We start from the raw sequence: 18,319 nt of genomic DNA on the forward strand, positions 1-18,319 counted from the left end.
CTACGCTCTTTTTTAAGTGATTTTTGAGTTCCTGGGGTTCCGATTAGCCAAGAAACGATCAAACAAATCAATTCGGAGACCAGAAATTTTCGGCTCCAAAAATCGCTAAAAAAGTAAGGCTAACCCCTTTGAATTTTTGGCGAAAATTTCGATCTCTTTGAAAAGTGCTGAAATCAATTCGTTGGGGCGATATTCCGACGTAATTTCGCAAGAGAAATCGATTGAGCGCAGTGCCAATACGCTGCGAGCAACTGATCAAAAGTTACAGCCAAAAAACTGCAGAATTTCATCGTCATTTCTCTGCTGTAGGTCCTACGCTTTTTTTGATGTGAGTTTCGAGTTCCTGGGGTTCTGATTAGCCAAGAAACGGTCATACAAATCAATTCGGAGACCAGAAATTTTCGGCTCCAAAAATCGCAAAAAAGTAAGGCTAACCCCTTTGGATTTTTGCTGAAAATTTCGACGACTTTGAAAAGAGCTGCAACCAATTTTTTGAGGCACTATTCCGACGTAATTTTGCGAGAGAAATCGATTGAGCGCAGTCCCAATACGCTGCGAGCAACTGATCAAAAGTTACAGCCAAAAAACTGCAGAATCTCGTCGTCATTTCTCTGTTGATGGTCCTACGCTCTTTTTTAAGTGATTTTTGAGTTCCTGGGGTTCCGATTACCCAAGAAACGGTCAAACAAATCAATTCGGAGACCAGAAATTTTCGGCTCCAAAAATCGCTAAAAAAGTAAGGCTAACCCCTTTGAATTTTTGGCGAAAATTTCGACCTCTTTGAAAAGTGCTGAAATCAATTCGTTGGGGCACTTTTCCGACGTAATTTCGCAAGAGAAATCGATTGAGCGCAGTGCCAATACGCTGCGAGCAACTGATCAAAAGTTACAGCCAAAAAACTGCAGAATTTCATTGTCATTTCTCTGCTGTAGGTCCTACGCTTTTTTTGATGTGATTTTCGAGTTCCTGGAATTCCGATTAGCCAAGAAACGGTCATACAAATCAATTCGGAGACCAGAAATTTTCGGCTCCAAAAATCGCTGAAAAAGTAAGGCTAACCCCTTTGAATTTTTGGCGAAAATTTCGACCTCTTTGAAAAGTGCTGAAATCAATTCGTTGAGGCAATATTCCGACGTAATTTCGCAAGAGAAATCGATTGAGCGCAGTCCCAATACGCTGCGAGCAACTGATCAAAAGTTACAGCCAAAAAACTGCAGAATTTCACCGTCATTTCTCTGCTGTAGGTCCTACGCTTTTTTTGATGTGAGTTTCGAGTTCCTGGGGTTCCGATTAGCCAAGAAACGGTCATACAAATCAATTCGGGGACCAGAAATTTTCGACTCCAAAAATCGCAAAAAAGTAAGGCTAACCCCTTTGAATTTTTGGCGAAAATTTCGACCACTTTGAAAAGTGCTGAAATCAATTCGTTGGGGCACTATTCCGACGTAATTTCGCAAGAGAAATCGATTAAGCGCAGTCCCAATACGCTGCGAGCAACTGATCAAAAGTTACAGCCAAAAAACTGCAGAATTTCATTGTCATTTCTCTGCTGTAGGTCCTACGCGTTTTTTGATGTGATTTTCGAGTTCCTAGGGTTCCAATTAGCCAAGAAACGGTCATACAAATCAATTCAGAGACCAGAATTTTTCGGCTCTAAAAATCGCAAAAAAGTAAGGCTAACCCCTTTGAATTTTTGGCGAAAATTTCGACCTCTTTGAAAAGTGCTGAAATCAATTCGTTGGGGCACTATTCCGACGTAATTTTGCGAGAGAAATCGATTGAGCGCAGTCCTAATACGCTGCGAGCAACTGATCAAAAGTTACAGCCAAAAAACTGCAGAATTTCATCGTCATTTCTCTGCTGTAGGTCCTACGCTTTTTTTGATGTGATTTTCGAGTTCCTGGGGTTCCGATTAGCCAAGAAACGGTCAAACAAATCAATTCGGAGACCAGAAATTTTCGGCTCCAAAAATCGCTAAAAAAGTAAGGCTAACCCCTTTGGATTTTTGGCGAAAATTTTGACGACTTTGAAAAGTTCTGGAATCAATTCTTTGACGCACTATTCCGACGTAATTTTGCGAGAGGAATCGATTAAGCGCAGTCCCAATACGCTGCGAGCGATAGCTCAAAAGTTACAGCCTAAAAACTTATGATTTTCATCGTCATTTCTCTGCTGCTGGTCGAACGCTCTTTTTGATGTGTTTCCTGAGTTCCTGGGGGTCGAATTACTCTAGAGATGGTCATACAAATCGATTCCGAGACGACAGATTCTCGGCTCCGAAAATGACCAAAAAAGTAAGGCTTACCCCTTTGGATTTTTGGCGAAAATTTCGACGACTTTGAAAAGTGCTGGAATCAATTCTTTGACGCACTATTCCGACGTAATTTTGCGAGAGGAATCGATTAAGCGCAGTCCCAATACGCTGCGAGCGATAGCTCAAAAGTTACAGCCTAAAAACTTATGATTTTCATCGTCATTTCTTTGCTGCTGGTCAAACGCTCTCTTTGATGTGTTTTCTGAGTTCCTGGGGGTCGAATTACTCTAGAGATGGTCATACAAATCGATTCCGAGACGAAAAATTCTCGGCTCCGAAAATGACCAAAAAAGTAAGGCTTACCCCTTTGGATTTTTGGCAAAAATTTCGACGACTTTGAAAAGTGCTGGAATTAATTCTTTGAGGCACTATTCCGACGTAATTTTGCGAGAGGAATCGATTGAGCGCAGTCCCAATACGCTGCGAGCGATAGCTCAAAAGTTACAGCCTAAAAACTTATGATTTTCATCGTCATTTCTCTGCTGCTGGTCGAACGCTCTTTTTGATGTGTTTTCTGAGTTCCTGGGGGTCGAATTACTTCAGAGATGGTCATACAAATCGATTCCGAGACGACAGATCCTCGGCTTCGAAAATGACCAAAAAAGTAAGGCTCACCCCTTTGGATTTTTGGCGAAAATTTCGACGACTTTGGAAAGTGCTGGAAATAATTCTTTTAGGCACTATTCCGACGTAATTTTGCGAGAGGAATCGATTGAGCGCAGTCCCAATACGCTGCGAGCGATAGCTCAAAAGTTACATCCTGAAAACTTATGATTTTCATCGTCATTTCTCTGCTGCTGGTCAAACGCTCTTTTTGATGTGTTTTCTAAGTTCCTGGGGGTCGAATTACTCCAGAGATGGTCATACAAATCGATTCCGAGACGACAGATTCTCGGCTTCGAAAATGACCAAAAAAGTAAGGCTTACCCCTTTGGATTTTTGGCGAAAATTTCGACGACTTTGAAAAGTGCTGGAATCAATTCTTTGAGGCACTATTCCGACGTAATTTTGCGAGAGGAATCGATTGAGCGCAGTCACAATACGCTGCGAGCGATAGCTCAAAAGTTACAGCCTAAAAACTTATGATTTTCATCGTCATTTCCCTGCTGCTGGTCAAACGCTCTTTTTGATGTGTTTTCTGAGTTTCTGGGGGTCGAATCACTCTAGAGATGGTCATACAAATCGATTCCGAGACGACAAGTCCTCGGCTCCGAAAATGACCAAAAAAGTAAGGCTCACCCCTTTGGATTTCAGGCGAAAATTTTGACGACTTCTAAAAAGTCTGCATACTATTTTTTGATGCATCACTCCGACGTCATATTGCAAGAGGAATCGATTGGACGTAATCAGAATGCGATGCAAGCAACGTATGAGAAGTTACAGCTGAAAAACTGAAGATCTTCTTTGCAGTTTCTCTGCTGTTGGTCCTGCGCTCTTACTGATGTTCATTTTGCGTTGCTGGGAGTCAATTATTTCAGAAACGGTTATTCAAACTGATTCTGGAAGGAAAAACTTCCGCCCTCGGAAATCACCAAAAAACCAAGGCTGTTTTTTCTGAATTTTTCATTCGAAAACTGATCGATTTTGAAAAATGCTTCAAGGGGGGAGATATGTGTAGGGCGGCATTTTCACAGTGATTGTCATGAATTTTTTTAACAGATGAAGAATTGATATAATTTATTGATATCGTTAGGTCCTTTTATACATATATTTGAGAATAACTTCTGAAATTTGTCAAGAGTTTTCTTGAAAAGTAACGGAGATACCAGCTGCCGCGCATTAAAGGCTCCCATGCAACTGGGCAGATTGCCTACATCTTGGAGGCCGCAATTCTTATCTGAAATGAAGCGCACAAAAAGTTTACTTCTTTTATATGTGTCTTTTTTATGTGAACCTCAAATATCTCAAAAAATCTGAACATAAGTATATCTTCGAAGTGTATGAACATAAAGCATGATGTATTGCCAAAATGCTTTAAACAAAGGTATTACTGAGGATTCAGGTTCAAATATAGCGTATTTATGTAAAAAAAGTATATACCAAATTTCAAAATGATAGCTTGAAAACTTTTTAGGCTGGGGTGTACGCAAATTCGAAAAAAGCCCTTTCAAGAAAAATGCGTTTGAAAAAAAAGTGGCAGAAAAGATGAATTCAAGGCAGTAATGTATCAATTCAAACAACTTACTGGTTAATCAACGATTTCAGCACCACATAGCAACCTTTCTTCAGCTTCACATGCTTTGTTTCCAGCATGCAGCATATCTTTTCGAGCTATTTGAGCTTCCTAACTGTCCAAGGAACTGCGCCGACTCTGTCGGTTAACGGTAAATCGTTTATAACTTTTCAACAAACTGGAATTTTGACTTAAAATTTTAGGAGTATATTTTTTAATGGTTTTACAAGTGATATATGAAAAAAAATGGGATTTTTTTAAGCTTCTACACTTATTTCCCCCCTGATTAATTCTTCGATGCACTATTACTATGTTTACGTGGGCCGAGTTACATGTATCGAGCAGCTTATTATCGTTAATTATGCTTTTCGACAAAACGTATGGTAAAAATTAAATATCATTTAACAGTTATATCTGAGTTATAAAATCAAAATTTCTAGATTGAAGATAAAACCCCAGCTATAATCGAACACGTAAACGGCCCTAAAAAGAATTTCACTCAACAGAATTACTCATCGATGGAGCCCAAGTTGTATGTGAAAATTTGGCCAATCTCTGTGGGTGGTAACCAATCTGTAAAATTTCTTTCCAAAATTTGAAAAAGTAAAAAGACACTCCATTTTTTGCCAACATAAGGCATTAATTGCCCAAGTTTCACTCTGATCGCTTGAGCGGTATAAGAGTTTTGCATCCCCGCGTTTTCGAGGTGTGCAACGTGTCTTTATAAGCACTCGGCTCGCGCGCCCGGCCCCATTTGCGAGCCGTGATTGGCGGGTAAGAACTCTTTCTCTTTGTACTAGCGTATGCGCAGTAAACAAACTTAGCCTACAGCCGTCGAACACCAGTCTAGTCCATAGATGCTTCCACCATTTGTTATGTTTATACTGTACATACATGCCGTACATGCTCTAAGAAGGGAATAAACGTGATAGAGGATTTGAAATTACAACCGACTGCTTGAGTGACTGGTTCACATTGGTTACTGTAATTGTTTGATGTCTGCGGGAGCATTCATTCCAGCGAGATAATATTGAAATGGCAGCAAATACTCGATCGCGTACTAAGGTCGTTAGCGGGAACGATCAAAACGACATGGAAATACCTGAAGATCTTTTGAAACGTGCCGAAAAGAATCGTCAGAAAGCCTTACTGTTGAAAAAGGCAAAGCTGATCGCGCACCCTTACGCAAAAGAGTAAGATCATCAGTTATTACTAAATAACAGCTGATTATCCCTGTACGCATGTCATCTCAACGTATTTACATTTTACTCAGTGCGTATAACTAAGCGTTTGATAATACTTTTTGTACTTTGATTGTTTGATTCGATACACTAGGGATAACGGTGACACGGTTACTGGAAGGCTCGTCAAAGTAAGAGGTCAACGTGTAATCGATAGCGGAGGTGGATTCCTCATCGAAGAAAATGACGAGCTTGAGCAACAAATGGTAGTCTCATTCGTCATGTACAGATAGTTGAACACTATTTGGTGATAATAAGTAATTTTGCTCATTTAAGGTGAAAAAGCTTCCTCGGAGATTCAGAATTAATTTAGTAGCAGTAATATTTAAGTAATACTTAATGACTGTTCAGAAACTGACTCTTAGAATAGAGGATCGTGTTAACAATTGCACAATATTGCTTACATTCGAATCACATGCGTAAATTATTCGCAGCAAAAGATGATATGCTCGATTAAACAGATTATGATTTGCTGAAACTTTTGGGGTAGTTTGAATAATTAGTATAAGAGTGATTGACATTATCCCATACAGAAGTGATAAGCAATAATGTAAAATCATTCATATGATGTTTGTAGCTAAAGATCACATCCGTGCCAGCGCCAATTATAAGTAAACTGCCAATATGTGAGGAGTGCTTGGGTGAATTCAAAGATTCCTATCTTTTCCAGACCTTTGATTTATTGGTTTGCGATAAGTGCAGGTAAATCGGCTTTAGTTATATGTATTAAATATGCATTGCTTACAATTTTTCTTAATAAGCTGTATTTATACTTACGCACTGTTAGTTCCATACAGTTATGGCTAAAAGTAGACGACACGCGTCATAATCTAAAATTTTTCAAATTCCTTTCAATCTGTAGAAGATTATACAATTGTTCTTTATCTGACTTTTCTTTACAAAAATTCGAAGTTGTAATAACACAGGCCTTTTCACTATTGCTGAACTGAAATAACAATTATTATTAAATTACGTGTCATTTATTAGTTTACAAGAAAAGTTTAATTAATATGAGAATATAATTTTTGCAGTCTACAAAAAAGTGACGATAGTTTTTTTCCTTCCTCAGAGACAACGAAGACAAACATTCTCTAATAACAAGGACAGAAGCGAAGCAAGAATATCTGTTGAAGGACTGTGACCTTGATAAAAGGGAACCGCCTTTGAAATATATCGCAAAAAAGAATCCACACAATGTACGATGGGGCGAAATGAAGATGTATTTGCATCTTCAAGTAGAAAAACGTGCCCTCGAAGTTTGGGGTTCAGAAGAGGCTTTGTTAGAGGAAAGAGAAAAACGAGATGTCAAAAGACACGAAGGGAAAATCAAAAAATTCAACAAAAAGGTGACAAATTTACTGATAATATGTAAATACATACGTCTAAGCCATGGTTGTCTTTTCATCTCTGATAAGTCGAAGTGATTTGAACTTTAAAAAAAAAAACGACTACACCTAGTCGGTGGTTGTGTGTATTTTTGCGTTTCAAAGCATGTGAGAATTTTTAACCAAAGATTTATCTTGTAGGTGAAACAATTACGAATGACTGTACGAAGTTCCATGTACGACAAAACAAAGGCATCGCACACTCATGAATTTGGCGAAGATACTTACAATGAGGAGGATGATAATTATTCCCATACATGTGAAACATGTGGCTATGAAGAAGTGTATGAAAAAATGTAACATTAAAAATCGATAATTCAATAGCATATCATTTTCCATTTGTGCTGGAATGAAGTATTGCTGCTGTGCGGAATAAAAAAATATTGATCATTTCTGCATTTATGTGATGATATTTGTAAGAAAAACTGTAAATTTGATATTTTGAATGATTGTATTTCAAGGTAACCCGATCACACAGTTGCCGTATTGTTTGGAAATAATTGAAAATCCAAACATTATTTCTTTTTCTTTGCGTACTATCAGTTTATTTATTTTCAACCGATGACTAGTTTTACGTTCGATGGTTGGGAGACTTACTCTAAAATTTCACAACTCCAATTTCATTTTTTACTACAAATTGTTTTATATATGCATATAATATATTATACCGTCAACTGTACAATAAAATTCCTGAAAGAAGTGAATTTGATGTATTTGATACATCGTATTCTGCTAGCCTACATGGATATTGATAAATGAAGAATTTTTTTTAACATTGTCACGATTTTGTTTGGCTTCGTAAGAAATTTCATTTTCACAGACGTGAGCTGCTAACTATATCAGCTTTGCATATGCATTTTAAGGAGTTCATGCTTTCATATGTGAACTCAAGAGTCCAAAATACAACGAAGAAAAAAAACAAACAGTCGAACAAGCTTTACAAATTACGTATTTCATTTTAATATCAAGTTCATCCACCTAGAACTCTTCTCCAGAACCTCAATCTATAGACATGTATATACATTGGGATGCATATAATGTTGTATTAGGCGTTATGTTTTGAATATGAAATAATGTCCTTCCGGTAATTACAGCCGAAGTAACCAAGTTTTTCTACCTGTCTTCTCCTATGTTTATTTGAAATAATTTGTACAATTATTGTATTGTGTATCAATACATTAGCAGGATCTCGAATGGAACGAATTTTTTATAGTCTCCAAATTTCGCTGATAAGTCAGAAATTGTAATATTTCTTTGCTCAACTGTCTACACATATATTTACACTTTTATTTACTGTTATACGTTTAAGCTTTTCCGAAAATATGTTCGGAGATCCTGCTAAACTACACAAAATTGAAGTTCGTAACATTAACGTAACATAATGAACGATATTTAAGAAATTAATAATTTCGAGACTGGGATAATGGAAATGTAGTAAAACATAAATCATGATGCAATCAGGGCGATGTATCTTCGTTTTCTAACTGAAGCCCCTGCGAACCAATTATAAAGTTTCGAAATAATACTTTTCTAAACATATTTTGTTACATTAACTTGATAAACTTTTACGCCCTTTCAATACAGGGTCTGAACGCACTAAATTGTTCATACAACAATTTTTCTTTTCTCTACATCATAATATTTTGATAGTTATTGGAAGTCTAATTTTGAATAAATATTCGAAAATGAACAAATTTCAAGTGATTTGTGTCAAACTATACACTTTAATTCGTAGATTAGATTCAAATTGTACTATAATTTTCAAATACATTGCATCATTGTCGTCGCAGTGTGACTGCAAAACCATAAGACAAGGCTGTTTCATTTCTTTATTCCGATATCCGGTTACTGATGCATGGATGCAGAAGAAAGCAAAGAAGTGCCACAGAGATACTGTAAATCGGAGTAACTTTGGGACAGCAGGAAAACGCATGGTATTTGCTGGAAATTCGAAACTCAATAATGACCCATTATCCTAAAGTTACCCCGGTTAACGATATTATTTTATTGGCTAGACCCCTTAATAATTTGCACCAAACTTTTGAATTAAACAAAATATATTAATCTGATTGTACGTAATATACTATTTATAATTATATGCACGTATTAGTCTATTTGCTCCATCACATAGGTACCTCTACTTAATTTTTCATTATTACTTCATATATATCTATATCATTTCTTCAAATATATACCGTAATCAAAATCATGGTAATATTGTCTTTGATTAAAGAAATAATATTAATAATAATTGCACCACCATTTCTTCGATCAATATGAAAAAGGTTGCACCCTATATATCTATGTATACTCGACTTTATATCGGTCGAACATTTAAATCAGTCGCACAGTACGAATAACCCTTGAAATTAAACATTCTAATGTAAATACAAAAAGTATACAAGAAGCCAGTTCTCACTAAAAGGTGACGCAATACATTTTGTAAAAGTAAAACAGAATATATTAAATACGTATGCACATGTTACGGCGATCTTTGTCTCGTACACACGATTATCGTTATTATTAAAGTTTTCCAAAGTTTTTTCTTGATTAAAATAAAAATTCATAATTTCATCATCTCCAAGTATGTAACACACTATTCCTGATACGTTTGACGCGAGTGTTTGTAATAATAACCATTCGCAAGTCGATATCATTGTCGAATCATTATTATTATTTATTATCATTAATAAGATATTTGATTTAATTGCTCTGACAATGAGTCGTAATGCGTGTTTCGTAGTTTTATTCTTCTCTGCAACAAACGGATTTCTTCTCACGAGATAATTACAACGTATCTCCTGAGATTGAGAGAAAGAGACTCATTGCTTCTCTTTGGAACAACGAATCGTTTACTGCTACGTACAAATCGCCTGTTCTTGTTTCTCATTTCATTACTTTAATACAATTTTCTTTAATACAATCACACAAGTATTAAAGTCTCTGCTAGGACTGCCGTGCTGGTTCTGTACATTGCGGTTCTATCGGCGGGATAAGATTTGGCACTGTCAAGTTTCCACCCATACTCGTTCTGTTTAAATTCACCGGATTACTCATCGCCGTAGACGATCTGCAATGCGAGAAATTCCATTCAGTCAACATCGTGAATTTTGTTTATTTTCTTCAATTTACGTATGTATGCATGTAAACTACTTGGCTTGGTAAGTAAGAAAGGGTCAAGCAGTTCTTCTCTCGGACATTTATTAATGTCAATCAACTACCTAATTAATTACCTAATTAGTTACCTAATTAAATCACAAGGTTCAACTAACTTGGCCCAAATCCTGTTCATCTAATGACAAATATATGTAGATTTCTATGATCTTCACTAATGAAATATAGTTTCATTAATAATTTAGCTAGGTGATTAGATCAAGAGCGATTTAGATTCAGCAAAAAGATCCATTTGATTAACTACCTTATAGGTTTACCTCCATAATTTTCACGACACTGACATTCTTCTTGAAAAACAAAAGTAGTTTAGAAATTTTAACAACTTCAAAAGAAACATACATATATTGTCAAATGATCGCTGATCAACTAGTATTTCAATGTCTGTTTGAGTGATTGTACTGATAAACGATGCGGAACTGCAGAGAAATATACAAAAGTGGAACTGCCTGATAACATCCTAGAGTCGAACAGCTCTATAAAAAATATAATTGATGTAGACAAATGGAAATCTTTTCCTCAATTTTAAGTAAAATAGGTTTTTGAAACGAGTTACAAAATGTCAAATTGTATTGTACTATAGATACCATGACTTTTTCTAATAATTAAAATATTCCCTGTTTCTCTGTTTTTTATCATTTTATTTTGTACATGTATCATTATGCTTAACAAGATATTGCAGTGATTTACATTATTTTATGACTTTGATCTGTCTTCCGTTAGGCATATTATTATTCCACCGTATATGACGATAATCGTAAAACTGGTTAAACAGCGTTAGTAAAAACGCTCTTGTTTCTCCAAAAATAGAGCATACAGGCAGATTTGCCTTGGCTTTACATAGAATTGAGTCAAGATATTTATCAAATCACTGCTTCATGCGAGCAGCCATTTACATTTACATTTTTAATACATATACAAAATGAAATCATTTCAAATACTTTCAAATATTACTAGGGTTGGCATTCTAAATCGACTTTTTTCCACAACCGACATTTCGACTGAAATCGATTTTCGAGTATTGGTCTAAAAGTTGAAAATTCCTAAGCCGAAATCGGTTTTTATCAACAACCGAATAGTTCGATTTTCAGTTTTTCGAATTTTCAATTTTTCGAAAGTTTGGTTTTCGGTACTTGTTACTTTTTGTACATGGAGCTTTATTTATATTTCAAAGCTTCCTCGTTGATTTATGCCCATTGTTTACGTAACGCTTACGATATTCTCACGTAGTTCGAAAAACGAAAACCATATTTGTATTGCTCTGAGTTCACTGTCAGTCAGTCCGTTAGTCTACGCATCGATTAGCAAATATGCCGAGTGTAGTGTGGGAATCGTTTAAAAAAATTAACAATGGGACGGAAGTAGTACGTTTGTAATGTAATAGACATATGAAATATAGAAGTTCAGCATCTTCAATACGACTGCATCTTCAAAACGTTCACGGTCTTACATTGAAAAGAGATACCAGTGAAATTCGAGACCAGAGGAATTTCTTTATGTGCAAGAAGTTTCAATAACAAGTATCTCAAAAATTCCGTATATTCGTTATCAAAATTGCCTGATTCATTTGAAACCGATATCGAAAATTCTATTTTCTGCGGAAAACTTATTTTTTGAATGATGCTTTCCTTGTCGCCAAGATGATGAAGGTTGCCTGACAGAGCAACTAGACAAACAGATACGCGTAAAATACATATCACCATCGAAAACAGAAAATTCGAAAAACCGAAAACCGAACTATTCTATTGTTGTCGATAAAAACCGATTTTAACTTAACGGTCTTCGACTTTGAAACCGATACTCGAAAATCGATTCAATATTGGGTCTTTAGTTCTGATTTCATAAGTACCAAATTATCCTAGTCCATACCTGTTGTGTCTGAGATGACTTTTGACTAGATGTCCTGCAGTGAGAGCCGCCATCAAGGATAACTCTCCGGCAAGTACAGTGGCGCAAACAACTCTGGCAACTTTGCTAGCATTTTCACCAGGAGTTTCGGGATGCGCGCCTTTGGCGCCAAGTACACCCAGGCAAGCACCCTGAGCAGGTAACCCAGTGCCGCCTCCAACGGTGCCAATTTCAATGCTTGGCATTGTGCAAGATACGTATAAATCATTTCCGTCGGGCCCCCAGGGCTCCATGATGGTCATGCAATTACTGCTTCCAACATTTTGGGCCGGGTCCTGTCCAGTGGCAATGTATATAGCTGTGACAACGTTCGCCGCGTGCGCATTGTAACCGCCTATGCTGCCTGCGATAGCAGAGCCGATTAAGTTTTTGCAGATATTAACATCGACGAGCGCATGGACTGAGGTCTTCAGTACCGTGGTGACGACATCCGCTGGAACGATTGCTTCGCAGACAACGCTCTTCCCTCTGCCTTCAACCCAGTTGATAGCAGCTGGCTTCTTGTCGGTACAAAAGTTACCGCTTAGAGATAGAATCTCCATGTCTGTAAAAATTTTCTGCACCGTTTGTAGGGACTTTTCCGTACCTTTCGAGAGCATATTCATACCCATAGCATCACCAGTTTTCGCTACAAATCTTATAAACAACAGTCTGCCCGCTATGCGGATGTGTATTTTTGTCAATCTTGCGTATCTGCTTGTCGAATCAAATGAACTTTTCATTATTGCAAAGTTTTGATCATCCTGCATCCATTTCATCGCTTCACTTGCTCGAGATATATTTGGAAATCGAACTACAGGTCCTCTAGTCATGCCGTCTGCGACTACTTGGCTGGTCACTCCGCACTTCAGAAGAGCCCTGCTTCCACGATTTGTAGAAGCGATTAGACAGCCCTCCGTTGTCGCCATTGGGACGTGAATTAATTCACCATCGACCAGTAAAGGTCCGGCTATTCCAACCGGTATCGGTATGTATCCAATCACATTTTCACAGCAAGAACCTAAGACTTTTGAATAGTCGTAGTTCTTATACGGCAAATCCAACAAATGATCTAGGAATTTTCCAGCCCTTCCAACGATCGTACGACGCAAATTAACTCCTCTTTCCATATCCCCAACTGCTTTCTCAAGCTGATACGCTGGAATGTATTTGTGCTGCACCAGTTGTATCACTTCCGAGTCTGTCAGTGCGCTCGCACCCAACTATAAAGTGAAAGATTTATCTATATTTAGATCTCCTAATACTTTCAAGGAGGTACAGGTAAGTAGACGACTGAAAAAGTGAGCAAATTTTGAAAATTTATACTTTGACAATCAACGATTCATTATGATTGAGGTTTGTTTTATTCAAAAGCATGGAGATCGAGTTTCGTCTGCATGTTTTGTTTTTTACAAGAATAAAAATATGGGAAGCACTATCATTGACGATAATTTCAACAATTTCGCTCAGTAGTATATTTTTTGGTACCAATTACGAAATTCTTTTTGTTAATCAAATAAAAAAATTGTACATTTTTTACGAAAAATCGAATATCCGTTTCAAACAGCCTTCATTCAGAAGAAAATTTTACCGTGGCAAAGGATAAACTATCTGGGAATACTCTCCACAAATTAGAAGTAAATCAGTCGAGTCGTTCTTGACAAACTGTGAGGAACACAAAACATGACAACTAGAGAAATGATTGACGTTATTGTCAATAACATTGATTCAGATAAATTTATTTTAATAAAAAAATGTTTGAAATGAAACTCGATCTACAGGTACTTTTGAATAAAACATACTCCAATTGAATTGAATAATTGATTCTCAAAATTCGAATTCCAAAATCCGAACACTTTTTCAGATGTTTCCTCGCATAAACCTTCTAAAAACCGGACAATAAAGAAATCAATATAGGTATAAATTAGATTAAATTATGGAAATTCGCCCAAGATTCATAGGACTGACTATTTGATGGTTGTTTTAATCTATCAAAGGATGAAATAAATTTAACATACCTCAGATTTATAAATGGCCAGACATTCTTCGACACTCCTTGTAATTTCAGGTGTATCTTGGGAATTTTCTGTATTAGATTCTGGAAAGTTTTGCGAGTACGGAATGCTTTTTTCTGTCTGAACTTCTTTGTCGAACAGCTTTACTTGCGTCTCGTCACCAACTTCGACCCATTCTCCATTCATTCCGGAAATTGGAAACACAGGTGTATGCATCACAGGTAGCGCTGTACCAAATCTTTGCCGAAGAGAAACATCTAGTGCAGCTGTTTGCATATTTTCTTCACTAATTCTCTGTTGTTCTTCTCTTTCTTCGGTTAGTCTCAGCTGTTCAGTAAGCTCGCCCTTGTCTTCAAAGAATATGAACTTTATAGCCAGTGTAAGAAGCAGTATCAAAATAACAATATGATCTGCACTGACTGACAGCCACTTCATAAAGTACTCGTGAAGATCCGTTGGCACTTCAGTATCGTTATGATTATTCACGACTATGTAGGAATTTACTTGTGATATCGTTCCTTCTGCTACATCCGCGCAATCTTCATGTTTGAATGGCCAACGACTGAAATTTAAAAAAAAAAACACAATGAAGTTAGCAAACTATCGTTGTAAATATACACAAAATTTTATGATGACTAGTTTAAGGTAAAGCACTTGATCCCAGATCAGTATTTCTTCACTTCAAATAAAACACAGTTCAATTTCTTTATTACTATGCGAATCTTTCGTTAATGGACACAAATTTATGACCGATTATACTCGTTGTCTTCGCAGAACTGATCTTACTTCGTGAGAACCAGTGACTGGTATGGCAAGGGTTTGGTGTCGAGCAGTTTTCTGTTGCAAAAAGAGGAGGCTAAATCACTATCAACTGATCGAGCAGAAACTTAGTGCCAAGTAGCGAGAGTAAAAAATTGTGTATGGGCAAAAGGAAGACCAGTATCTGGAGCTTGCGATGTTAGGTAACAAGGTTCATAAGAGATATCGGGAGAGTTTTGCAAGGCACTGGTTAATTTTTCAGTGAAAAAATCTAAATAACTTGATCACCGATGGTGTTAGATGAGATAAATATTTACAAGTTATGGCTCGGAGATTGGTTTACAGTAAGACGATGTAAGTGCGCAAACGTTTTTTCTCAAAGTGGTAAGATACTGGCATTGCTGTCAACATAAGAATGAAAATTTCCTCAGCCTGCGGCAGCTACTATTTTTGGGTTCTCATTTTACTCTGTATGGTAGCCTAAGCTTTGTTCTGTAAGATATTATTACCATCCTCATGCAATATTCAATCCGTGAAGAATATTTATTTTCAACCGTCTCTCGTTTCAAATACTCATAGTTCATTCAATGTTATTCAAGTTTTTGTTTCTCAATACACCGATTTATTGCACAGAAAACCGTTGGATTTGAAGTTAAACATAGTACTTTGCTGTAACAACAATCTGAGGTATATTTGAATGAGGAAAAAGTACATTTTTGTATGAAATTTTTTGACAAACGTCAAACGCTTGAGCGTAAATATTCAAAAGAATTTCTATAACTGATTCAGCTCATCTTTGCAACTAGTGATACTTTTTGAAGACGTAATCTCTACATGATGCAACGTGAACATGACCTGTCGAACTAGGTAAAAAAGACTTTCCTGACAATAGAATTCTCCATAAAATGTATGAGGGGTCAGATTGGTACAATGGCATTGTTGAACTTCCACAACTCTTATCCGCTAGTCGAGAAACTTGTGCGCTAAGATCGCACGCTTGCATAAACTAATTCAGTGTCACAGTGGCCTATTCCCCACTTCGTTCTTCAGAGTCAACCTAGTAGTAAATTCTCGATAAATGGAAATCCTGAATGACAATGCTGGAATTTGCTGTTTCTCAAGAATTCAATTTTTGTCGTGTATAAGTTCAGTCAAAATAATGTTCAATATTTAAAATTTTAAACACTGTCAAGATTATAATATCAATTTTTCTGTCCCGAATATAGAAATTTAAATTGTAAGAGTTAAAATAATTATTGTATATGTACAGTTATGATACGACAAAGTCTGATATAAAGGTTGATAATCAATAAGTTAGAAGTACTCTTCGATTTATGATCATTGTCTTCTCAACTCAACTAGCATTTCCAAAAAGTTTTTGCAAATTTGAAACTCTGCGGTCAACTTTGGTAAAGTATGATATGTTTCGATACTAAATTCACGTGCTGCAAATGACTTTTTCAAGGTAAAGTGATTCAATTTTATTTGGATTTACAAATAACAAATCAAATTTTCAGTTTTAAGATACATGCATGAACAATCTAGAACTTTGAAAAATCACGTGTAGTTGTCAGTTAAGTTAAAGAGGGAATTTTTTTTTTGCGGCCTGATTAATTCTTTGATTTTTTCCCCCAACAAACTGTCGGTTCTTTTATATCCTTCACTTCATCAGTTACACAAATAATATTTAAGAAGATTCTCAATTACCTGTGGGCATGAACCAATATGAGACCAGCGCTCATGATCAGCTTGACACGTTGAACAACAGGATTCGGCTTTTGATCTTCTTCGTGGAGAGAATGCATCAGCAGCATTTTGTCGGCGCTGAGTTGACCGATGGTGATACTTCCTCTGGATAGCTAAAATCGTAAAATTGCGTAAATAAGGAGAAAGCTGATGAAATGAGAAAATAAAGATAAGAAATAAGCATCAGAATCATAAAATCACTGCAAAAATTTCTCTAAAAGTTCTCGGACTGCGGAATAATGAGTTTTTAATTGGACTTACTGGCAAACAAACTCCTTAAAATTCGTGAAACTTTAATATCAACCTTGTTATAAGTGATCAAAACGAGGTTTCGCTTTAAAAATTCTTGCATCATTTTAACAACAGAGGTGTGGTACGTCCTTAGAGGATAAGTTAAAGCCATGGACATACCTCAAGAATAAGCGACAAACATGCCGGATAAAAGGTCATAAATATGACGTAGTTCACAATGACGCTCAGGCAAGCAAAGCAGCATAATATTTCTAATCTTCTGACTCCTGACAGGGTTCCGATGCCGATGAGAAGCGTCTCGACAAGTGTGTCCAGTGTAATGGATGGACCCAGCAACGTCATACCGCGTGCAATATTTGCCCGGACTTCCTCTTGGCTCCTTGAACTCAGAGCTAATTGCGCTAACACCCCAGCCTTGGAGAGGTCGATCAGGAGGAGAAAGAAAAAGAGAGCGTCTCTGCAAACAAGCCATTTATTTGTATTATTATTTAGTGCTTCTCAGCCGTTGTAATTGTTTCGGAAAACGAAAAAATGCAAAAAAATTTCCCTAATTTTGTAGATTTCCTCATACAATATTGTATTGTTTAACTCACTTCAAATCTGAGATGTCGCTTTGGAGAAAATTCACCACACTTGATGTGAATATAAAACTGGAGAAGACGGTGAAGAGTCCAGCAATACCTTGAACAAAGCAAATTATTATTAGATGAGTAATACGTAACAGATAATTAAATTATTATTCATAGTCACGTAAAGATAAAATTGTTCAATTATGAAACTAGTGTATTGCAATCAAAATTCGGTGAGCACTTTGGCGACTATTTATACGCAAGGAATATTAAGTTTGGAATGTTTTGGTATTGCGATGTTGAATTAATTGTATGTTATTACATGTTGAGTACATGTTTATATAATTTGTAATTATTCCAATCGCAAAAAAATGTACACTAAAAAAGCTATAAATTTCATTGCTGCCACAGTTCATGTTTTAAAGTATATATCGAGACCAAGAACTGTACATATATTTCAGTTTCGTTGAAGGAGAGATACTCTCGAGTCAATGTTCCGTGTGTAAATAGATTGTCGAAACCATGCGTGTGCCAATTTTGGCTGACCCTCTAACCGTCGCCTTGAAAATCAAACTGCTCTTTAGTATGCATTGCAGTTGAGCTGCAGGTTAATTGATTCAAACTATAAATGAATGCAAATAACATTGTTAGTCGCAGTATTTGCAGCTGCAACAACAGAAAATTGATAGCGACTAATTACGTAAATATGTTTCAATCTATTTGAGGCAATATAATGAATGAAAATAAATCGGGCAATATTTTCAGATTTAAATGGAATAATGAATCTTGAATTGCGAATATTTTTGT

General features: G+C 36.5%; 2 protein-coding genes across 5 annotated transcripts in view; one reads left to right on the plus strand and one right to left on the minus strand.

Moving 5' to 3' along the window:
• Positions 1-5,376: 5,376 nt before the first annotated feature.
• On the plus strand, positions 5,377-8,829 carry LOC124414656 (DNA repair protein complementing XP-A cells homolog). 2 transcript variants are annotated; one of them, XM_046895673.1, is made up of 6 exons: positions 5,377-5,680; positions 5,823-5,934; positions 6,306-6,430; positions 6,798-7,074; positions 7,255-7,409; positions 7,575-8,829. In XM_046895673.1, the coding sequence occupies exons 1-6, from the start codon at positions 5,523-5,525 to the stop codon at positions 7,576-7,578; spliced, it is 831 nt and encodes a 276-aa protein (XP_046751629.1). In that variant the 5' UTR covers positions 5,377-5,522; the 3' UTR covers positions 7,579-8,829. The 2 variants fall into 2 exon arrangements, with proteins under 2 accessions (XP_046751629.1, XP_046751628.1); XM_046895672.1 differs by having other exon boundaries at positions 5,378-5,680; positions 7,255-8,829.
• Positions 8,830-10,021: 1,192 nt separating this feature from the next.
• Positions 10,022-18,319, minus strand: part of LOC124414649 (3-hydroxy-3-methylglutaryl-coenzyme A reductase) — a 43,167-nt gene continuing 34,869 nt past the window's right edge. For all 3 annotated transcript variants that reach the window (XM_046895655.1, XM_046895656.1, XM_046895657.1), the window contains exons 4-9: positions 17,537-17,624; positions 17,103-17,400; positions 16,653-16,804; positions 14,190-14,748; positions 12,154-13,394; positions 10,022-10,183 (exon numbers count right to left, since the gene is read on the minus strand). In XM_046895655.1, the coding sequence (XP_046751611.1) occupies positions 10,060-10,183; positions 12,154-13,394; positions 14,190-14,748; positions 16,653-16,804; positions 17,103-17,400; positions 17,537-17,624 (2,462 nt within the window). In that variant the 3' untranslated portion in view covers positions 10,022-10,059. The remainder of the gene's footprint in view (positions 10,184-12,153; positions 13,395-14,189; positions 14,749-16,652; positions 16,805-17,102; positions 17,401-17,536; positions 17,625-18,319) is intronic.

This window comes from Diprion similis, chromosome 14, assembly GCF_021155765.1.
Source record: "Diprion similis isolate iyDipSimi1 chromosome 14, iyDipSimi1.1, whole genome shotgun sequence".
Taxonomy (NCBI): domain Eukaryota; kingdom Metazoa; phylum Arthropoda; class Insecta; order Hymenoptera; family Diprionidae; genus Diprion; species Diprion similis.

Coding starts and splice junctions, on each gene's coding strand:
- LOC124414656 (XM_046895673.1), top strand. CDS start 5,523: ATGGCAGCAAATACTCGATCGCGTACTAAGGTCGTTAGCGGGAACGAT. Junction 5,935..6,305: donor ACGAGCTTGAGCAACAAATG/GTAGTCTCATTC, acceptor TGATGTTTGTAG/CTAAAGATCACATCCGTGCC. Junction 6,431..6,797: donor TTGGTTTGCGATAAGTGCAG/GTAAATCGGCTT, acceptor TTCCTTCCTCAG/AGACAACGAAGACAAACATT.